A 17,901-nucleotide genomic window follows, 5' to 3' on the forward strand; every position below is an offset into this window, starting at 1 on the left:
CGTATCCGACGCCCCCCTCATCGTTTCACTAAAAGGGGAGGACTGTAGTGATGTAACACTAACACTCATGCGCACACGTGACTGTGCATACAGACTTTCATGTAATACGTAGTTAGTAGTGTTGTGTTGTGTTGAGTTGTACATTTGCTGTATAACTATCCTGTGATTCACATGATATTGAGAATATCACACTGCTCAAATAAGGATCTTACAGTTTTCTTTGGCACTTCACAAGCAGTAGCCACTTGAGCAATTGTTTCTGACAAAAAGTGACGTAAACAACCAATTTCATTGGGAACAAAGTTGACAGTTAACCCAGAAAGCTGGAGGTCATATTGCAAGGAGCTATATCGATCTTCTTTTCTAGCTCTAGCAGCAAGAAGATGTTGCTGGATATTAGTTGGTACTGTCAATTCATATATTGGCTGACGTCTATTATTGGCCAACTCGTGATCAATTATCCTCTCATAGAACCTGGATTCAAACATGGAACTTTGCAATACTAAGCGGCCTCGTGCTTCCTTCTTCCATTGTTCTACCACCTTCAATCAACTGTGACAATGCTGGACTGTTGGTGACTGACAAGAGGCTTGGTTATAACTTAGTTTGTGTATGCTAGTCTGTTATTCTTGACACAAAAAGCTATGTGTAGCGTATTGAACTTTATCCGTGTTGTTTTTCACACTTTCCAGAGCACACAGAACCTTTACATACGACATTAGAACTAACAAGAAACAGGCTGCAGTTATTTAGAAGAGACTAGTGATTTGTTGTACCGGAAGAATCATCCTTCCCAGCGGACTACTGCTAACTTACAATTGTACACGTTTGCCTTACAAGACCGTCCTCACCACTGTCTCAATGGGATTGGGCTTTAGAATTCATACCACTGGTCCAGACTGTTAGAGGTAGTTTAGAGTGATGGCTGCTTAATGACAGGCATTATAAATTATTTTTAAGGACCAGAAAGACATGCATAAATGTTGTAAGTGGAACTACCTAAGAGAAAATGGCTCACAAGGCAAGGTTAACCAAAGGAAATGCTTATCAGGCTTTTGGAGCAACAGGAGAATTGACAACTGAAGCAGTTTGTAGATGGAAGAATGTATATATAACTAACTTACAGGCTCCCATCAACCAACGTACAGTGTTTTCAGAAGTTTGGAGGCTAGTACGATGCTGTCAAGTGTTTAATATATTATGTTACATTGCTCAAGAATTGTGGATAAGAGACTAATCACTGTGGAAATTATTGGTTTTTGATAAACAGCTCTTTTACGACATTGTCAATGGTCTCATTCACAGCTGGGAAAAAGGAAACAAAATTTGCTATCAGTTCCACCAGGATTACTATGCTGACCTTTGTAACATCTTTGATGAAACAATGGTCCTTGAAAATGTATTTTAAAATGTACTTTAAGCATAAAGTACTGTGGTGTTTGTTTTATTAGAAATTGTTTTGAGCGTATTTCGAAAATCATGCTTAAGAATGTCTTGAAATTTTGTAGTAATTACAACTAGTACTAGTAGATCACTGTGTACTATTGGCAAGATTTAATTTTAATTTGTGTGAGAATGCCAAACAAAATACGTTAAAGCAGATGATGATTGATGCATGCAAGTTATCGAGTGGACGATAAAAGACGTCAACGGGTGACAATTGATCCATTACACCCTTACTTTTAGCTGGTTGTTGCTGATGAATGCCACTGCCTGGAAACCTGGTACGTTGTATATACCTAGAATATTAAATAGTCTATCAGTGGGTATAAAAGGTTTGTGTATGGGTTGTTCTAAACAAGAGTCACGTTGGTTGGTGCAAACCCCGGCTGATGGATGATGACTTACACTATGTATGCCCGACTGTCTGAGAGCCGCATGCCAGTGTTACAACTATTACATATATGACCAGGTTTGCAAAAATGGGTCTTCTACACACGTCCAATTGTTTAAACTTGAAAGACCAAAACTTAGTGTTCAAGAAATTATATTATACTAACTTGAAATTTTCTCCACCCATTAACCTATGTTGGTGCTTACTACTGACCACATTGCAAGGTAATAACTTTTCGCAATCTGAAGATATGACTTGTCAAAGTTAGTAGATTGGATGTGTGTGGAAGATCCCTTTTTATAAATCCAGTCACATATAATTTGTAAATTTACTGATAAAATCAGAAATAGTTAAGCATTTAAAATCTGCTTCATCTTTTTCTTCTTCCTGTGGTAAAGAGAAAAACATAGGTTAAAAAGCCCCAAAGCCGGCCATAGGCCAGACTCGGAGAATACAAATACAAAAAGAAGTGAAATCTAATCCAAAGCAGCCAAGCTATAAAAAAGAGTGCATCTACTCCTCAAAAAGACTATGGTGAAAAAAGTTGTGAAATCCAAGGTGGTAGCCAAGAAATGGCTGTGATGGTAGGTTAATGGTAAAAATTTTAATAAAGATTATTCAGGTGAATTTTTTCCAAGACCAAGCGGTACCAAATTCACCTGAATTGTTGTTATTAAATTTTTTACCATTAACGTACCATCACAGCCATTTTTTGGCAGCCACCTTGGATTTCACATCTTTTTTCACCATAGCCTTTTCAAGGGCTGCACTCTTTTTTTACAGCTTGGCTGTTTTGGATTAGATATATATATCGCCATAGCACAGATAATCTCCATTACAGGTGTAGTATATTAAATTTACAAATTAGTCTTCAATAATCATCATTGTGCCTATATAGAAAGAACAAATGCGAGTGAAAACATACCATAAAGTCAGCCGTAGTCTGGTTTTGGAGCCTTTTAAAGTACAAAACTAAGCAATATCCACAAAAAAAACAAGGTGTGAAAAAATGGTACCACCTCAAAAACCTTAGGTGAAAAAAGTTGTGGAATCAAAAGGTAGTGGCCAAGAAATGGCTACAATGATAATAAAGTTTAAAAATGGCCATGTGTATTGTTAAATTTCATTGCAGACATTTCTTGGCTGCCAATTTTGATTTTACAACTTTTTTCACCCAACTTTTTTGAGCCTACATAATTTTTCACAGCTTGGTTGTTTTTGTGTGGGTTATTATTATTATTACACAAAATTTTATAATGTGTTTTTTGCACAAAAATAATTAACAAATTAAAATAAAGAAACAAATGGATCTCATGTATATACACTGGGCTATGCCAAAATGAGACGCACTTTAATCCCTACTTTTCGCTAATTTGGTGGTCTCATTTCAAGATGGTAGCCGAAAGTAAGTATTAAAAGTGTGTCTGATTTTAGCAAGTAGTCGTCTATTCTTGTTTCCTTATTTTTTACTGCTTGATCATTTCTCATTTCAGCTGTAACATTTTTGAGCTTGTTTCCTTATACCTTTTGTAGTGTGTATATTATATCAACCCCTACTTCCTTTTGAAAAAATTTATTTTTTAAATAGCTACAGTAGTAATGATTACTGCTTTACAGTGTCCAGAACTGAAGTTCTGATGGCAACTTGTTCTGCAGCCTTGAGTTATCCAACCTAGTAAATTAGTGACTTGTAAGGCTGAACAACTGCAGAGGAGGTGCCACAATGATGCAACACAGTACCAAAGGTGGAGTTGAGATTTTATCAAACCATTGTCATTGTTAGTCAAATTTGAAGTGTTGTATACTTAATACACAACTATCAGAATATAGTTGTGTTGCTGAAAACTGCTAGCCAAAGTCTTCTATATACACTGCAAAGCTTGAAAAGATTCTAATATGGTACAGCTTGAGGACAGCTTGATCCTCAACACCAGCATGCAGATTACTGACACTATAAGTACAGATTTAGCAGCACAAACCAAGCATGATTTAAAACAATACCCACCTCAGATATTGTGCGGGATCCCCATCTAAGTAACCTGTGATATTCCATGGGATTCCCATGGGCTTATCCTCAATGACAGCAATTAACTACAATAACCACCTAAGTTACATCGACTCTACAAAACAATCCATTCCACTTTTGTGCATTCATGCTTGAGTGTAACGTGACTAAGCACTTATTACATTAATTTCTATCTATAATTAGAAAAGTGACACTTTCTATTAACAAAATTAATTGTTGAACCTTGAACTGGATGAAACTAAATGCTACCTTCTACTCCTGCACATACTTCTAGCAAGTTACCAAGGTAATGTTACTGTACATAGTGTTTTGTACACATAATTGACTATTAAATTTGAGGGATAACCCACTAGAGATTTTAACTTTTTGAATGTGGTTTAGTCAGCCTTAATCCGGGGATGCGGGTACTCACTACAGACCAGTCTATATCAGTAATGAAATCAACCATGTGGTCATCAAGTTTCCCTCAAGCTGTACCGTATGACACAAAAGTCACTTGAAATTACTGTAACATACAAAGGCGGCAGAGACACCTTAATTTAGGGGGGGTGGCTATTGTTTTCTTGGGTTCAAGCAACACACACACAACAGCTTGGTGAGCTATGGCCTAGCCGTAAGTCAAAGACCAAAGAAAAAAAAAGAAAAGAAAAAATAATCACCTGCTGACAATAGCCACCCTCAACCAACTATATCTCCTTATTTATAACTACATACATAGATTGCTACAATGCTCCTCTGAAGAATACTGTGACTGCTGTACTGGAATATCTAGATATTGACTGCTCTATTAGAGTATCTTGAATTCTTGATGCTATTGAGCTAGGCAGCTACAGATTTTTTTGGGGGGGAGGAGGGGCTAAGCTTAGCCCCTCCATAATTTTTTGACAGGGGCTACACAGCCCCCCTTCTCCTCCACCCCTAGTAACATGCATGCCAAAGCTAAGATTTTCATAATGTTCAGCATTTTGAGAAACTGTATAGCAGTGTAAGCTCCATAGAAAGTTGAGCAATGAAGCAACCACAAGTTAAACTTGTATTGTAATTGTGTCAGCTTTTGATTAGGGGATATACAGAATAGGGCTGAGGGATACTGTCATTTTAGTATCATGATTGTACTAAAGCTACTATTTACGATACTAAATAGTTCATGATACAAAAGTAAGTGATCATTATTTACGATACAAATATGTAAGTCAATCATACCTGGTACTACATAGTGTATTGCTCAGCATTCCTGCAGGAAGTCCTTATAGTTGATACCAAACTAGCCACTATCAACATTGTTTACAGTAACAGTTATTGCAACACATGCTTTGAGGTTATGTTACCTCTCTGCTGGGGTAATCAGGTTATCACTTACAAGGATTCTTAGACAAGTATTGCATAAAAATGGCTTTTTCAGTGACAGTAATGTACAGGCATGGTATCACAATATTTAATAACAAAATATCGCAATATCAATACTTTTAAAAGATTGTGATATATTGCTAAAATGATTATATTGCTCAGCTTTTGGATTTAAGAAAACTTGGATACTGGAATACCCAACATTGAACTATAAAATAGTTATATCCTGTATACGTACATAGACTATATTTACTTGACCTTGACTCCACCTCATTCTTGTGTGATACAATATAACAATGATGTTATCCTTGCAACAGGATATAACTGTACCTTACAAACTATATTGTTCATGTGGATGCTTTGAATACCAAAATCTGCATGAAATCTGATAATTGTGAAACCTACTATGTACTTTAATCATTAACTTGGTCGTGGACAGCAATATTATGTAGACAACTAGATTCCAATCTTTATAACATGTAACATATTGCAAGTACTATCCCTTACTTGAGAGGTTTCCATTTAGGAAAAAATGTTGGTTGGAAAACAATCAAACAGCAGTTATTTTTGTACAATTCGTCCAGCATTAAAATCTGTTGAACTAATGTTTTTGATAAAAACACATACATGCACAATTAGCTGAGATTTAAGTGTCTGGATTTGTAAAAAGGAGTCTTTCTCACAAATCTAATTTTCAAGAACTTTGAAGACCATAACTTAATTTTCAAGACATACATAAATTCAAAAAATTTCTTCATTCATTAATATATTATTGCTGACCAAATTTCAGTGTAATAGAATTTTTCAATCTGAAGAGTTATGAATTGTCAAATTCAGTAAATGGGATGTGTGTGGAAGAACCCTTTTTGCAAAACCAAATTAAAATAATAACCTGTGTTTATCTTTTGTTTACCGTCTAATGGACCAATCACCACCATTTCTACCTTAACTTTGTTCACTCTGCATTTGTCTTTAAACTGAAATATATATATATACAGTGGTCATGGATAAAATTAATAGCAATAATTATTATATGCATGCATATTATAATCATAATTATGCAAATAGGTAAGAACAATCATGAGTTATATATAACCATATACTGTATCAATTAAATTTGGTGGTGAACTAAACGGCAGAAATGTAGAGGAATACTTTGAAGAAAATGGTGGATATTATTGTAGTAGTAGTGATACAAGAAGAAGCGTTGAGGATGGAAATAAAGTGCCACTGAAAGAAGCAAGAAGAAACAGATGCGAAAGTTTGCCAGCCCAAACTGGTTGTGAAGTTGTTGATGCATGAAAGGCTGGAGTGCTAATTAAGACACAGAAAGACACAGAGTGGTGCTTTTCCATCTGGGAAGAGTGGAGAAGATGTAGAAATGAAGCTACTGATATGCTAAAAGCACCAATTGAGCAACTTGATAATGCGCAGCCGAATTACTGGCTCAGTTATTTTATATTGGAAGTAAAGAAGAAGGGAGATGCAGCTAGTGAGTTTCCTTGTAACACTTTGTATCATATTTGGTATGGACTATAGTGCTATTTGAAATGGAACAGTAAGCCATATATTGACTTTTGAAATGATAAGGCATTTGCAGATTCCAAGAGCTCACTGGATGCTGAAATTAAAAGGCTGCAGAGTAGTTGAATTGGTTTGAAACAAAAACAAACTTAGCCTTTGACTCATACAGATGTAGATACACTATGGGAGAGGAAACTATTGGGAGGTGCCATACCACAGTCATTGCTTGATAAAATTGTATTTAATGGCTTATACTTTGCTCTAAGAAGTGGACAAAAGCATCGTCAATTGAGACATCATCCTTCACAAATACGAGTAGTTGAAAATCCAGGAGAACGACCATATCAAGACACACGGTAGTGGTTCATGCGGCCAAGAAAGCAGGTAACCACATTGCGAGTATATTGAAAGGAAGAAGGAAAACAACTTATTCATGCGTGCATAGCTCCATGACCCCTTCTCCAAAGCACACCACTTTTGCATTATAGCTCTCCTCCAGGTAGGGAATGCCACACAGCAAATTTGATTAAATTTACAACTGCCATTTGCGAGATATGAACATTTAAAGTTTTGTTTTAATTTCTTCCTTTTTTTCTCATGTCGTACAGGGCTACAGGGGCTTTGATTTGTTTTTGCACACTTTGCAAAAATTGGTATAAAATTCAAACATGTAACTCAATTTCCTCGACCTTTGGGACAAATGAAAAGCGTCTAACAGTGGATTCACGTACCAAATTTGTTGTGAATCTGAGGAATATTCAAGGAGTTATGAGCATTTATTCACATAAAAAAGATCAAACATCTGTCACAGCTACAAGTATAGAAACAACTTGAAAATTGGTGTGTAGATAGGCTGATCATCGTAGTGGTGCCTTTTGATGGTTTGAATAGCAATAGAGTTACAGTGACAAAGTTATATAGCAAAAACCAAGCAAGTGTAAAATTGTGGGATTGAGATACTCTAACAGAGTAGTCACTGCAAGGTAAAAAGGAGTGCAAAAAATGTCAAAAAAAACTTACCTTAGTTTGAACCAGGGACCTCCATACCTAACACCTGCATCATTAACCACTGGACCTTTGTTACCAATGGCGGATCCAGGATGGGGAATTTGGGGCAAATGCCCCCCCCCCCCTCATGGAAGAGCCAGCCATACTTCTGATTAAAATACTAAACTTAATGTCAGGAAAAGATCAGTTTAGCTATACAACTCATGAAAATATACACAATTTTACCTGAAACCGAAGCAAACCAATGTCAAACTAGCTGTTAGTGTTACCCAGCATCTTCGTGCATGCTAAGCGCCTCTAAAATTAATTGTCGTGTTGCTGTTGTTTAAGACGTTTGGAACCTTTAAACAGCTTTTAAGACTTCACAACCATCTTCAAAGGCCAAAATGGCAAAAATCATCAGTGAAACACTACTAAGAGGTGACTATTTGCTGCTTCAAAAATGCAGCAACTCAGTAGCAAGAGAATCTGGATCTCCCCAACCACCTACAACTTAGCCTGTTTGTGCCCTTCCCCTTGCTGGCTCCTGGATCTGCCCCTGGTTACCTTGGCTGATCACCTCACCTAATTGCTGCTTTATAAATGAAATTTTTAGTTGAGATCTGCTTATAATCAAATGTCTGTAATTTCAAAGATCTACCAATAGAAGTACTAGAATGTTCTATTAGAAGTCCTCAAAAATGTGCATTCTATTAGAGTATTACAATAATAGTATAGAATATTGAATTACATCATTTGTAAATTTGTCTTCAATAATAATCATTGTATCTACATAGAAAAGAAGAAATGTGACTAAAAAAACCTCAAAGTCAGCAATAGGCTGCTTTTGGGGCCTTATAAAGTACAAAAAGAAGTGAAATCCACACAAAAACAGCCAAGCTGTGAAAAAATAATGTTGCCTTAAAAAGCCTGGGTGAAAAAAGTTTAGAAATCAAAGGTGACTCACAAGAAATGGCTGCAATAATGTTAATGCTAAAAAAAATTAATAATGGCTGTGTGCATTGTTAAATTTATTAGCATTAACATCATTGCAGCTATTTCTTGGCTGCCACCTTTTGATTTCACAATTTTTCACCCAGGCTATTAAGGCCACATCATTTTTCACAGCTTGGCTGTTTATGTGTGGATATCATTTACAGAGAAGATTCATCAAAAAATCGACTAGGAGGAATTAAGGGCAGACAGAAGAAGTCCAAAGTGGTGATGCAACATGTAAATCTTGAGCAACCCAAGCGTTGTTTTGTGAGACTGTTCAAATTGCACAATAGTTTATGTCCAAATGACCGCCCGGCAGATTGTTTCTATCTACATCCATTGAAGGAGCCAAGGATGGATGTTGGTACTCTATTGTACCATATGGCCACAACAGTCTTGTTGGAACATTGGTGCATTAATGCAAAGCTGCAGAAATACTTGGGTACAAAACAAAATAAATCATTCTCTCAGAGCACCAAATGCCACCTGGCTTTTTGACAGTGATGTCGATGAACAACTTACAACTTATTATTGTGAGGACCGGTTCTCTTAGCACTGAAGGTGTGAGGTCATACAAATGGACCAGTAAAGTTCAACGTGAAAAACTGTCAGACATTCTGAATTGCACAAAGAAACCATGTTTGAAGGAAGAATCTATTCCACATACCAGCAAACCAAACTTCATCAAGCAACAACAGATACAGAGTTCTTACCTACCCGAAAACTTCAACTTTCACCACTGTGATTCTGTGACTATTAATTTCAAGAGTTGCTCAAGCATCAGTAACTGTGATGAGATAAACTTAGCTACAGTATGTATATCTGTTGTGTATCAGTCTATATCCCTTATATGTCATTATAATGCTGGCTAGCTACTGTATTATGCTAAAACTATAACTGCATGATAATTGCATTAAATTATATCATTCTGTATTAATTTTGTAATGTTAATTATACAATTATTACTATAATTGTTAAAAATTGCTTGAGGGAAGGTGACTAAGTGAACATGTGTAGGTGACTAAGTGATTTAGTAAACCTGTAAATGAGCAATATCAGAGTCTAAAGTTCAGTTATGTAACAGATAAGTCACTTTAAGTCACCTTATTACCTACAGTATGTGATAATTATTCAGTTTCAAATATGATAATTTCTATTATTCATAGTAAAAAAAAAATTAAAAGGAAGTCCCAAAGCCAGGTTGTGGCTGTCTGTGTGGCTTGCAATAATTATAAAAACAAGTGATATCTAAACCAAACCAGCCAAGCTGTAAAAATAGGATGTGGACCAAAAAGTCCAGGGTGAAAAAGTTGTTAAATAAAACATATTAGTCAAGAAATGGCTTTAATGATGGAAAAAAATTAATAACAATTCAGGTGAATTTTGTGCCTGATCCTAGTGAAACTTTGAGGAGGCAACACAAATTCACCTGAATCATTGCTATTATTTTATTCCCATTAACCTACCATTGCAGCCATTTCTTGGCTGCCACTTTTGATTTCACAACTTTCCTACACATCTTAGACTGATCTTTTGTTTACATAATTAGTTTTCCCAACATTGCCTAAACCAAGTATCAGCAACCGCATTTCTTTTTCCTTCAGCTTCATCTTTTTCAGAATAGTCAACAACTCCATCTTCTCCTTCAGAGATGTCTTGTTTGATCCTTACCATTTTAAATTTAATGATGACAAAGGATTGTATAAGTTTCAGGGCCAATGCAACCAAATTACATAATAATGCAAGCCTAAATTTTACAGTTTTGCAGTATAAAACATCAATTGCAATGACCAATAGGTAAAATATTTGCATATTAATCTGTAAAATTTTGAATGCTTTCTTTTTAGAGAAGGAAAGGTCCAAAGATAAAACCCAGATATCATTGAATGTTCCTACTCAAGAAGATTTTAAATAAAAATGTCTGTTTCATTGTGGTGGACAAAATGATACTTTAAATAATTATGGGAATTTATTTACATATGGTTTGAACCAAAATTATTATCATGGCTTATTGGGGGCACAACCTTGTTTACAGCTTGGTTGTTTTTTTTTGGATTAGATATATTTTTTTTGGTATTAGCATACTCCAAAGCCAACCTATGCATGGTTAGCTTTCAGGCCTCTTTTACTTGTTATTCTTTACTTACTACAGAAAGGGAGAACTAAAGCTCAGTTTTGGTGATGGATATTCCAATATGTTAGTAATTAATATCAAGACAAACGGTAGTGTGTCGTACGGCCCAAGAAGCCGGCGCGCCACACTGTGAGTATATTTACAGAAAGAAAGTAAACGCGATTTTCACACCTTTGTAGCTCCGTGATTCGTTATCCGATTGAAACCAAAGTTGCTACAGAAGTGCCGGCTAAGTAGTGGAGTCCACATTCCAATTTTGAAGAAAGTCACTCCAGCCATTTCTGAGATACGAGTGGCCAAAGTTTGGGTTTTCTTCTTCGTTTTTTTCTTCTACTTCTTCTTTTTGCACACTTTGCAAAATCCGCCATAAAACACGAATACGTGCTCCAATCGGGCTGAAATTCGGCACACTTAAAGGGCTCATCAAGGCGAATCTCAGTACCAAGTTTGGTAGGAATCCGATGAACGTTCACGGAATTATGACCGATTATTTGCGTAAAATAAGGTCGAAGGTCTGTCACACCCACAAGGTAAACCGCTTGAAGGAATGAGCTGACAATTGCTATGTAGATGGAGCAACTATCGTAGGAGTGCCTTTTTGTGGTTTGAAAGGAATCCAGTTAAAGGCCATTGAGATATGACACAAAACCCAACCTATGTCACAATTACGCGATCGATATTTATGAACAAAAAACTATTAGTTTTCACGCCTACCAGGCAAACCGCTTAGAGCAGTGAGCTGAAAATCGGTGTGTAGCTGGAATAATTATCATAGAAAGTCCTTGCAGTAGTACAGAAGAATCGGATTACAAATCACTGAGTTATGATTCCAAAGCCAACTACGTGTAGCATATGCGAGATCGAGATACTCTAATAGAACAGTCACCATATTAATAGAGCATTCAGCTACGTTTATAACTTACTCCAGTATAGAATTATATTGCATTGCAAGTTATTCTGTAGGGCGTTCAGCTACAAACAGTTAATCTTATAGACAATTCAGCTACAAGCAAGCCACCCTGTAGAGAGTTCAGCTACAAATATGTAGCTGTAGAGATTCAGAACATTATAAGTCACACTGAAGAAAATTCAGTTATAAACAAGTCATTCTGTAGAGAATTCAGCTACAAAAAAAAGTCACTGGTAGATGGTTCAGCTACAAAAAAAGTTACCAAGTAGAGAGTTCATCTAGATCAGCTACAAACAAGTTACTTTATACAATGTTCAGCTACAAGTAAGTCACTCTGTAGAGAGTTCAGCTACAAACAAGTCACTCTGTACTACAAACAAGTCACTGTTTAGCTGGAGAGTTCAGCAACCAATCAAAAAAAAATCCACTCTGTAAAGAGTTCAGCTATACAAACATTTTATAACTCTATAGAGAAAGTTATAACACTATAGAGAGATCAGCTACAAGACATCACATTATAGAGAGTTCAGTTACAAAGAAGCCACCATGTAGAGAGTTCAACTGCAAACAAATCACCCTATAGAGAGTTCAGCTAGAAAAGTCATCCTGTAGAGAGATCAGCTAGAAGGATCACCTTGTAGAGAATTCAACTACACATAATCAACCTGCAGATAGTTCAACTACAAACAGGTCACCCTGTAGAGAGATCAGCTAGAAGAAGTTACCTTGTAGAGAGTTCAGCTACAAAAAAATCCATCATGTAAAGAGCTCAGATGCAAACAAATCACCCTGTAGAGAGTCCAGCTACAAAAAGATCATCCTGTAGAGAGATCAGCTAGAAGAAATCACCTTGTAGAGAGTTCAGCTACAAAGAAACCACCATGTAGAGAGTTCAGCTGCAAATAAATCATCTGTAAAGAGTTCAGCCAGAAACAAGTTCATCCTGTAGAGAGATCAGCTAAAAAAAAGTCACCCTGTAGAGAGATCAGCTAGAAACAAGTCACCCTGTAGAGAGATCAGCTACAAAGAAACCATCCTGTAGAGAGTTCAATTACAAACAGATAACACTATAGAGAGTTCAGCTAGAACAAGTCACCTTGTAGAGAGTTCAGCTACAAAGAAACTACCAAGTAGAGAATTCAGCTGCAAACAAATCACCCTGTAGAGAGTTCAGCAAGAAATAAATCAACCTGAAAAGAGTTCAGCTACAAACAATGAGAGTTTCAGCTACAGTTCAGTTATGTAAGAAGTCACCTTATTAACTACAGAATATATGTGATAATCATCATTCAATGTTTAATATTTCATAAGACAAAAGCTATACACACTCTTTTGTTCCACAATTCATACAGTAAAGAAAAAAAAAAACAAGTTAAAAGGAAGCATCAAAGCCATATGGCCAGTTTTGTGGCTTGCAATACAAAAAGAAGTGACATCTAAAATAAAACAGCCTGGCTGTAAAAAAAGAGTGTGGCCCCCAAAAAGGCCAAGATGAAAAAAGATGTGAATTCCAAAGTGGCGGCCAAGAAATGGCTGTGATGGTAGGTTAATGGCAAAAATTTTAATTATGACAATTTAGGTGAATTTGGTGCTGAATCCTAGTGGAGAAGGCAACGCAAATTCACCTGAATTGTCGCAATTAAAATTTTTGCCATTAACCTACCATCACAGCCATTTCTTGGCCACCACCTTGTATTTCACATCTTTTTTCATCTTGGCCTTTTTGGGGGCTGCACTCTTTTTTTACAGCTTGGCTGTTTTTGGTTTAGATCAAGACACACGGTAGTGTCGTGCGGCCCAAGAAGCCGGCGCGCCACACGTGAGTATATTTTACAGGAAGAAAGTAAATGCGATTTTCACACCTTTGTAGCTCCATGATTCCTTATCCGATTGAAACCAAAGTTGCTACAGAAGTTCCGGCTAGGTAGGGAGTCCACATTCCAAATTTGAAGAAAATCGCTCCATCCATTTCCGAGATACGATCGGCCAAATTTTGGTTTTTTTTTCTTCTTCTACTACTTCTTTTTGCACACTTTGCAAAATCCGCCATAAAACACGAATTCGTACTCCAATCGGGCTGAAATTTGGCACACTTATAGGGCTCATTAAGTCCAATCTCAGTACCAAGATTGGTATGAATCCGATGAACATTCACCGAGTTATGACCGATTATTTGCATAAAATAAGGTCGAAGGTCTGTCACGTCCACAGGGTAAACTGTTTGAAGGAATGAGCTGAAAATTGCTATGTAGATGGAGCAACTATCGTAGGAGTGCCTTTTTGTGGTTTGAAAGGAATCCAGTTAAAGGCCATCGAGATATGACACAAAACCCAACCTGTGTCACAATTACGCAATCGATGTTTATGAATAAAAAACTATTAGTTTTCACGCCTACCAGGTAAAATGGCAGAATAAAAATAAAAATCACGTGACGCCACGCTTGGCTAGGGTCTTTCTCTCTTCGTAAAAGAAGAGTCTGAGACCCGGGATTTACGTTACTAGTGATTTTCTGAATTATCTAACATCACACAGTACAATCTACTCGTTGAAGACAGTTGGATTTAAGGATATCACCAACGGGAAGCACTATTTGGAATGCCCAAGACGAAGGGAAACGGCGTGAAGGCCAGAGAGAAGAACAAGAAGGCCCCGGGTAAGCCCTACGAGGTTCCTACACCAAGGCCTTCCGTCTCTCAGAAGGACGCTGATCAGGATGAGTTATATACATGTGATAAGTGCAAGGGTTCTAGTGAGTATGTTCTACAGTGTGAATGTTGTTGTTCGTGGTTCTGCAATGTATGTTGTGATATCCCTGAGGATCTCTTTAATGGTATCTCTGGTATCAAGAGCCTCCACTGGTTTTGTACTGGCTGTGATGGCTCTGTAATGGGTATTATTAGTAAGTCCACTGGCAGTGGCTCCATTGGCAAGGTTATTGATTCTGCCATTCATAAATCACTGGACAAAGCCATGGGCCAGTTTATCGAAGTCCTAACAGAGAAAACAAAACAATTTCAACAAGCTATTCAGATGTCTATACCTACTGTGGAAGCTATGGATGCTTCTGATGTTCCATCCGGCTCAGCTCCGGCTCCGATTCCAGCTCACCGAAGTGTTGTTGCAGCAGTTGATGAGTATGTGGACAGGGAAAGGCGCAAAAAGAATCTCATTATCCATAATCTCCCTGAGCCTTCAGACTGTCCTGATACTCAATGCTTAACTAATGATCCTCAACAAGTTTCCAGCTTATTAACTTCTGAAATTGGAGTGCCTGAGAATGTTGCATCAAAGCCAACTAGGCTGGGGGCACCTAAAGCCAACAAGCCCCGCCTATTGAGAGTAGAAATTGGGGACCTAGCTGCTAAAAGAGAAATACTTAGAAATGCTACCAAGCTTCGTGCTAGCTCTAAGTGGAGTAATGTGTATGTTTCACCTGACTTAACACTAAAAGAACGTGAGCAAAGTAAACAACTGCGTGAAGAGTTGAGAGCCAGGAAAGCATCAGGAGAAAAAGACTTGTACATTAAGTTTGGAAGGATAGTGCCATGTCCACCACGTTTGGTGGGCGGCACTCAAAAATGACTTCATGATAGTTCCTTCAATGCGTCAAGAAACCTAAAAGTACTCTATACTAATTGTGATCAATTATTAAATAAATTTGATGAGCTAAATTCAACTATTGATTTAGATAAACCTGATATCATACTGTTAGTTGAAGTCATACCTAAAGCATTAAAGGCCCCAATCCTATCTCCTAGACTTCAAATTCCCAACTACACTTCCTATACTAATTTTGATCCTGATGCACCTTTACAAAATATCACTAGAGGAATAATCATTTATATTACTGATTCACTCAATTTTAAGGAGGTATCATTTACTACTGAATTTCAAGAGCAGTTGTGGGTTAAAATAGAGTTATTAAACTACGGCTATTTACTACTTGGTACTATTTATCGTTCACCATCTACTGATCCCAATGTTAGCATATCCAAATTGTGTTGTGTATTTAAGGAGGTTTTAGAGTCAAGACCACCATATTTATTGATAGCTGGTGACTTTAATTTGCCTGGCATTGATTGGAGTGATGATAATTTTTCTGGCAATTCGTATGAGCTGGAATTCTATGATACAGTACAAGAATGTGTTTTATTTCAGCATGTTAATGGTCCAACACGTTTCAGACCAGGTTCATCCCCCCATGTACTAGACCTAGTACTTACCAATGAAGAGAACATAGTAAAATCCATCAAATATTCTTCTGGGCTGGGGTTGAGTGATCATTTGTGTTTGAATATTTCTCTTTCATGTTCTCCAATAACTATCAACCAGTCCAGTGATGTACTATCTTACAATTTTAACAAACGGGATTATATGAAGCTTAAAAGCCTCCTTAACGAAACTGCCTGGTTGACAGAATTACAGGATCTAAATGTATGCCAGTCTTGGAATTTTTTTATGCAACGTTTTAAGTCTGTTATGGAATGCTCTATCCCAAGGTACCATAAACCCCAATGTAGAAAATTACCATATACTAATCATAAGGTAATTGATCTTAAACATAAGAAGGAAACATTATGGAAAAGGTTCCGTAGAACTGGCAATCATTTGGATCATCTTAGGTTTACTGAAGTAAGAAATTCGCTTAGACGCCTTACACGTGACTTGAGATCTAAGTTCGAGATGAGAATTGCTAAGGAAGTGAAGACCAACCCTAAAGCTTTTTGGCGATATGTAAATTCTAAGGTCAGAGTTAAACCCTCCATTCCTACCCTGGTTGATGAGTCACTTAATGATACTGAAGCAGCAGCTGATGAAGGTAAAGCGGAAATGTTGAACAAGTTTTTTACCAGCACATTTACCAGAGAATCCATGGATAACATCCCTGAGTTTCAAGACCGTGACTTTGTAACTAGTCTCGATGGCATATCAATTGATGTAGGCTTTGTAAAAGAAAAGTTGTGTGATTTAAATTCTAGCAAAGCTACTGGACCTGATGAGCTCCCCCCCAGAGTGTTGAAGGAAGCTGCTGCTGAAATAAGCATACCTCTGTCTATAATTTTTAAGAAGTCATTAAGCGAGGGTAGACTACCCCCACACTGGAAAGTAGCAACTATTATCCCAATTTTCAAGAAAGGAAACAAATCTTCACCCTGTAATTACCGTCCTGTAAGTTTAACATCTGTTGTTTCCAAAGTTTTCGAATCTATTATTCGTGAGGGAATGTTAGAGCATTTGTTTAACAACAATTTGATGTCACCATGTCAACACGGATTCCTCCCTCGCAAGTCTTGTATGACACAGTTACCGTGTGCACTTGATGATTGGACAGAGACTTTGGACAGTGGTAATTCAGTAGATGTTTTGTACCTTGACTTTAAGAAGGCTTTTGACTCTGTTTCTCATGAAAGGTTGCTCAAAAAGATTTATGCATATGGTTTTAGAGGTGATCTGTTTAATTGGATACAAGACTTTTTGAAAGGACGCAGACAAAGAGTTTCTGTGAATGGTTCAATGTCTGGTTGGAGTGATGTAATAAGTGGAATACCTCAAGGATCAGTCTTGGGTCCTCTCTTCTTTGCAATTTTCATCAATGATCTGCCATCATTATTAAGGAATAAAGTTCTTTTATTTGCAGATGACACAAAAATATATTCCAGCATTAGTCGTGCTAACCCAATATCCTCCCTGCAAGATGATATTAATGCTTGCATTGAATGGTCAGTAATGTGGCAGTTGCCTTTCAACATTTCTAAATGTAAAATACTACATATAGGTCAGTTTAATCCAACATATTGTTATAAGATGGATGGCATGGACATTGTTAAGGTAAATGAGGAAAAGGATTTGTGGGTGTTGATTGATTGCAATCTCAAGTTTCATAGTCAGTGTTCGGCAGTGGTTAATAAGGCTAATAGACTTCTTGGCCTTATTAAACAGACCTTTTCGGATATTTCTGTAGATTCATTTACATGTTTATACAAATCAATAGTACGTCCTATTTTAGAATATGGTAACTTGGTTTGGGGACCTTACTATAAAACAGACATCCAAAAATTAGAAAAATCCAACGGAAAGCAACTAGAATGATCAAATCTATAAGAAATCTTGACTACAAGGAACGATTGAAAGTACTTAACTT

At 36.9% G+C, this 17,901-nt stretch overlaps 1 protein-coding gene across 3 annotated transcripts in view; it reads right to left on the reverse strand.

Moving 5' to 3' along the window:
• LOC136247508 (uncharacterized) overlaps window positions 1–17,901 on the reverse strand; it is a 161,725-nt gene that overhangs the window by 11,991 nt on the left and 131,833 nt on the right. For all 3 annotated transcript variants that reach the window (XM_066039231.1, XM_066039230.1, XM_066039232.1), the window contains 2 exons: window positions 6,100–6,184; window positions 5,715–5,808 (listed from right to left, as the gene is read on the reverse strand). In XM_066039231.1, the coding sequence (XP_065895303.1) occupies window positions 5,715–5,808; window positions 6,100–6,184 (179 nt within the window). The remainder of the gene's footprint in view (window positions 1–5,714; window positions 5,809–6,099; window positions 6,185–17,901) is intronic.

Source organism: Dysidea avara, chromosome 2 (genome assembly GCF_963678975.1).
Source record: "Dysidea avara chromosome 2, odDysAvar1.4, whole genome shotgun sequence".
Taxonomy (NCBI): domain Eukaryota; kingdom Metazoa; phylum Porifera; class Demospongiae; order Dictyoceratida; family Dysideidae; genus Dysidea; species Dysidea avara.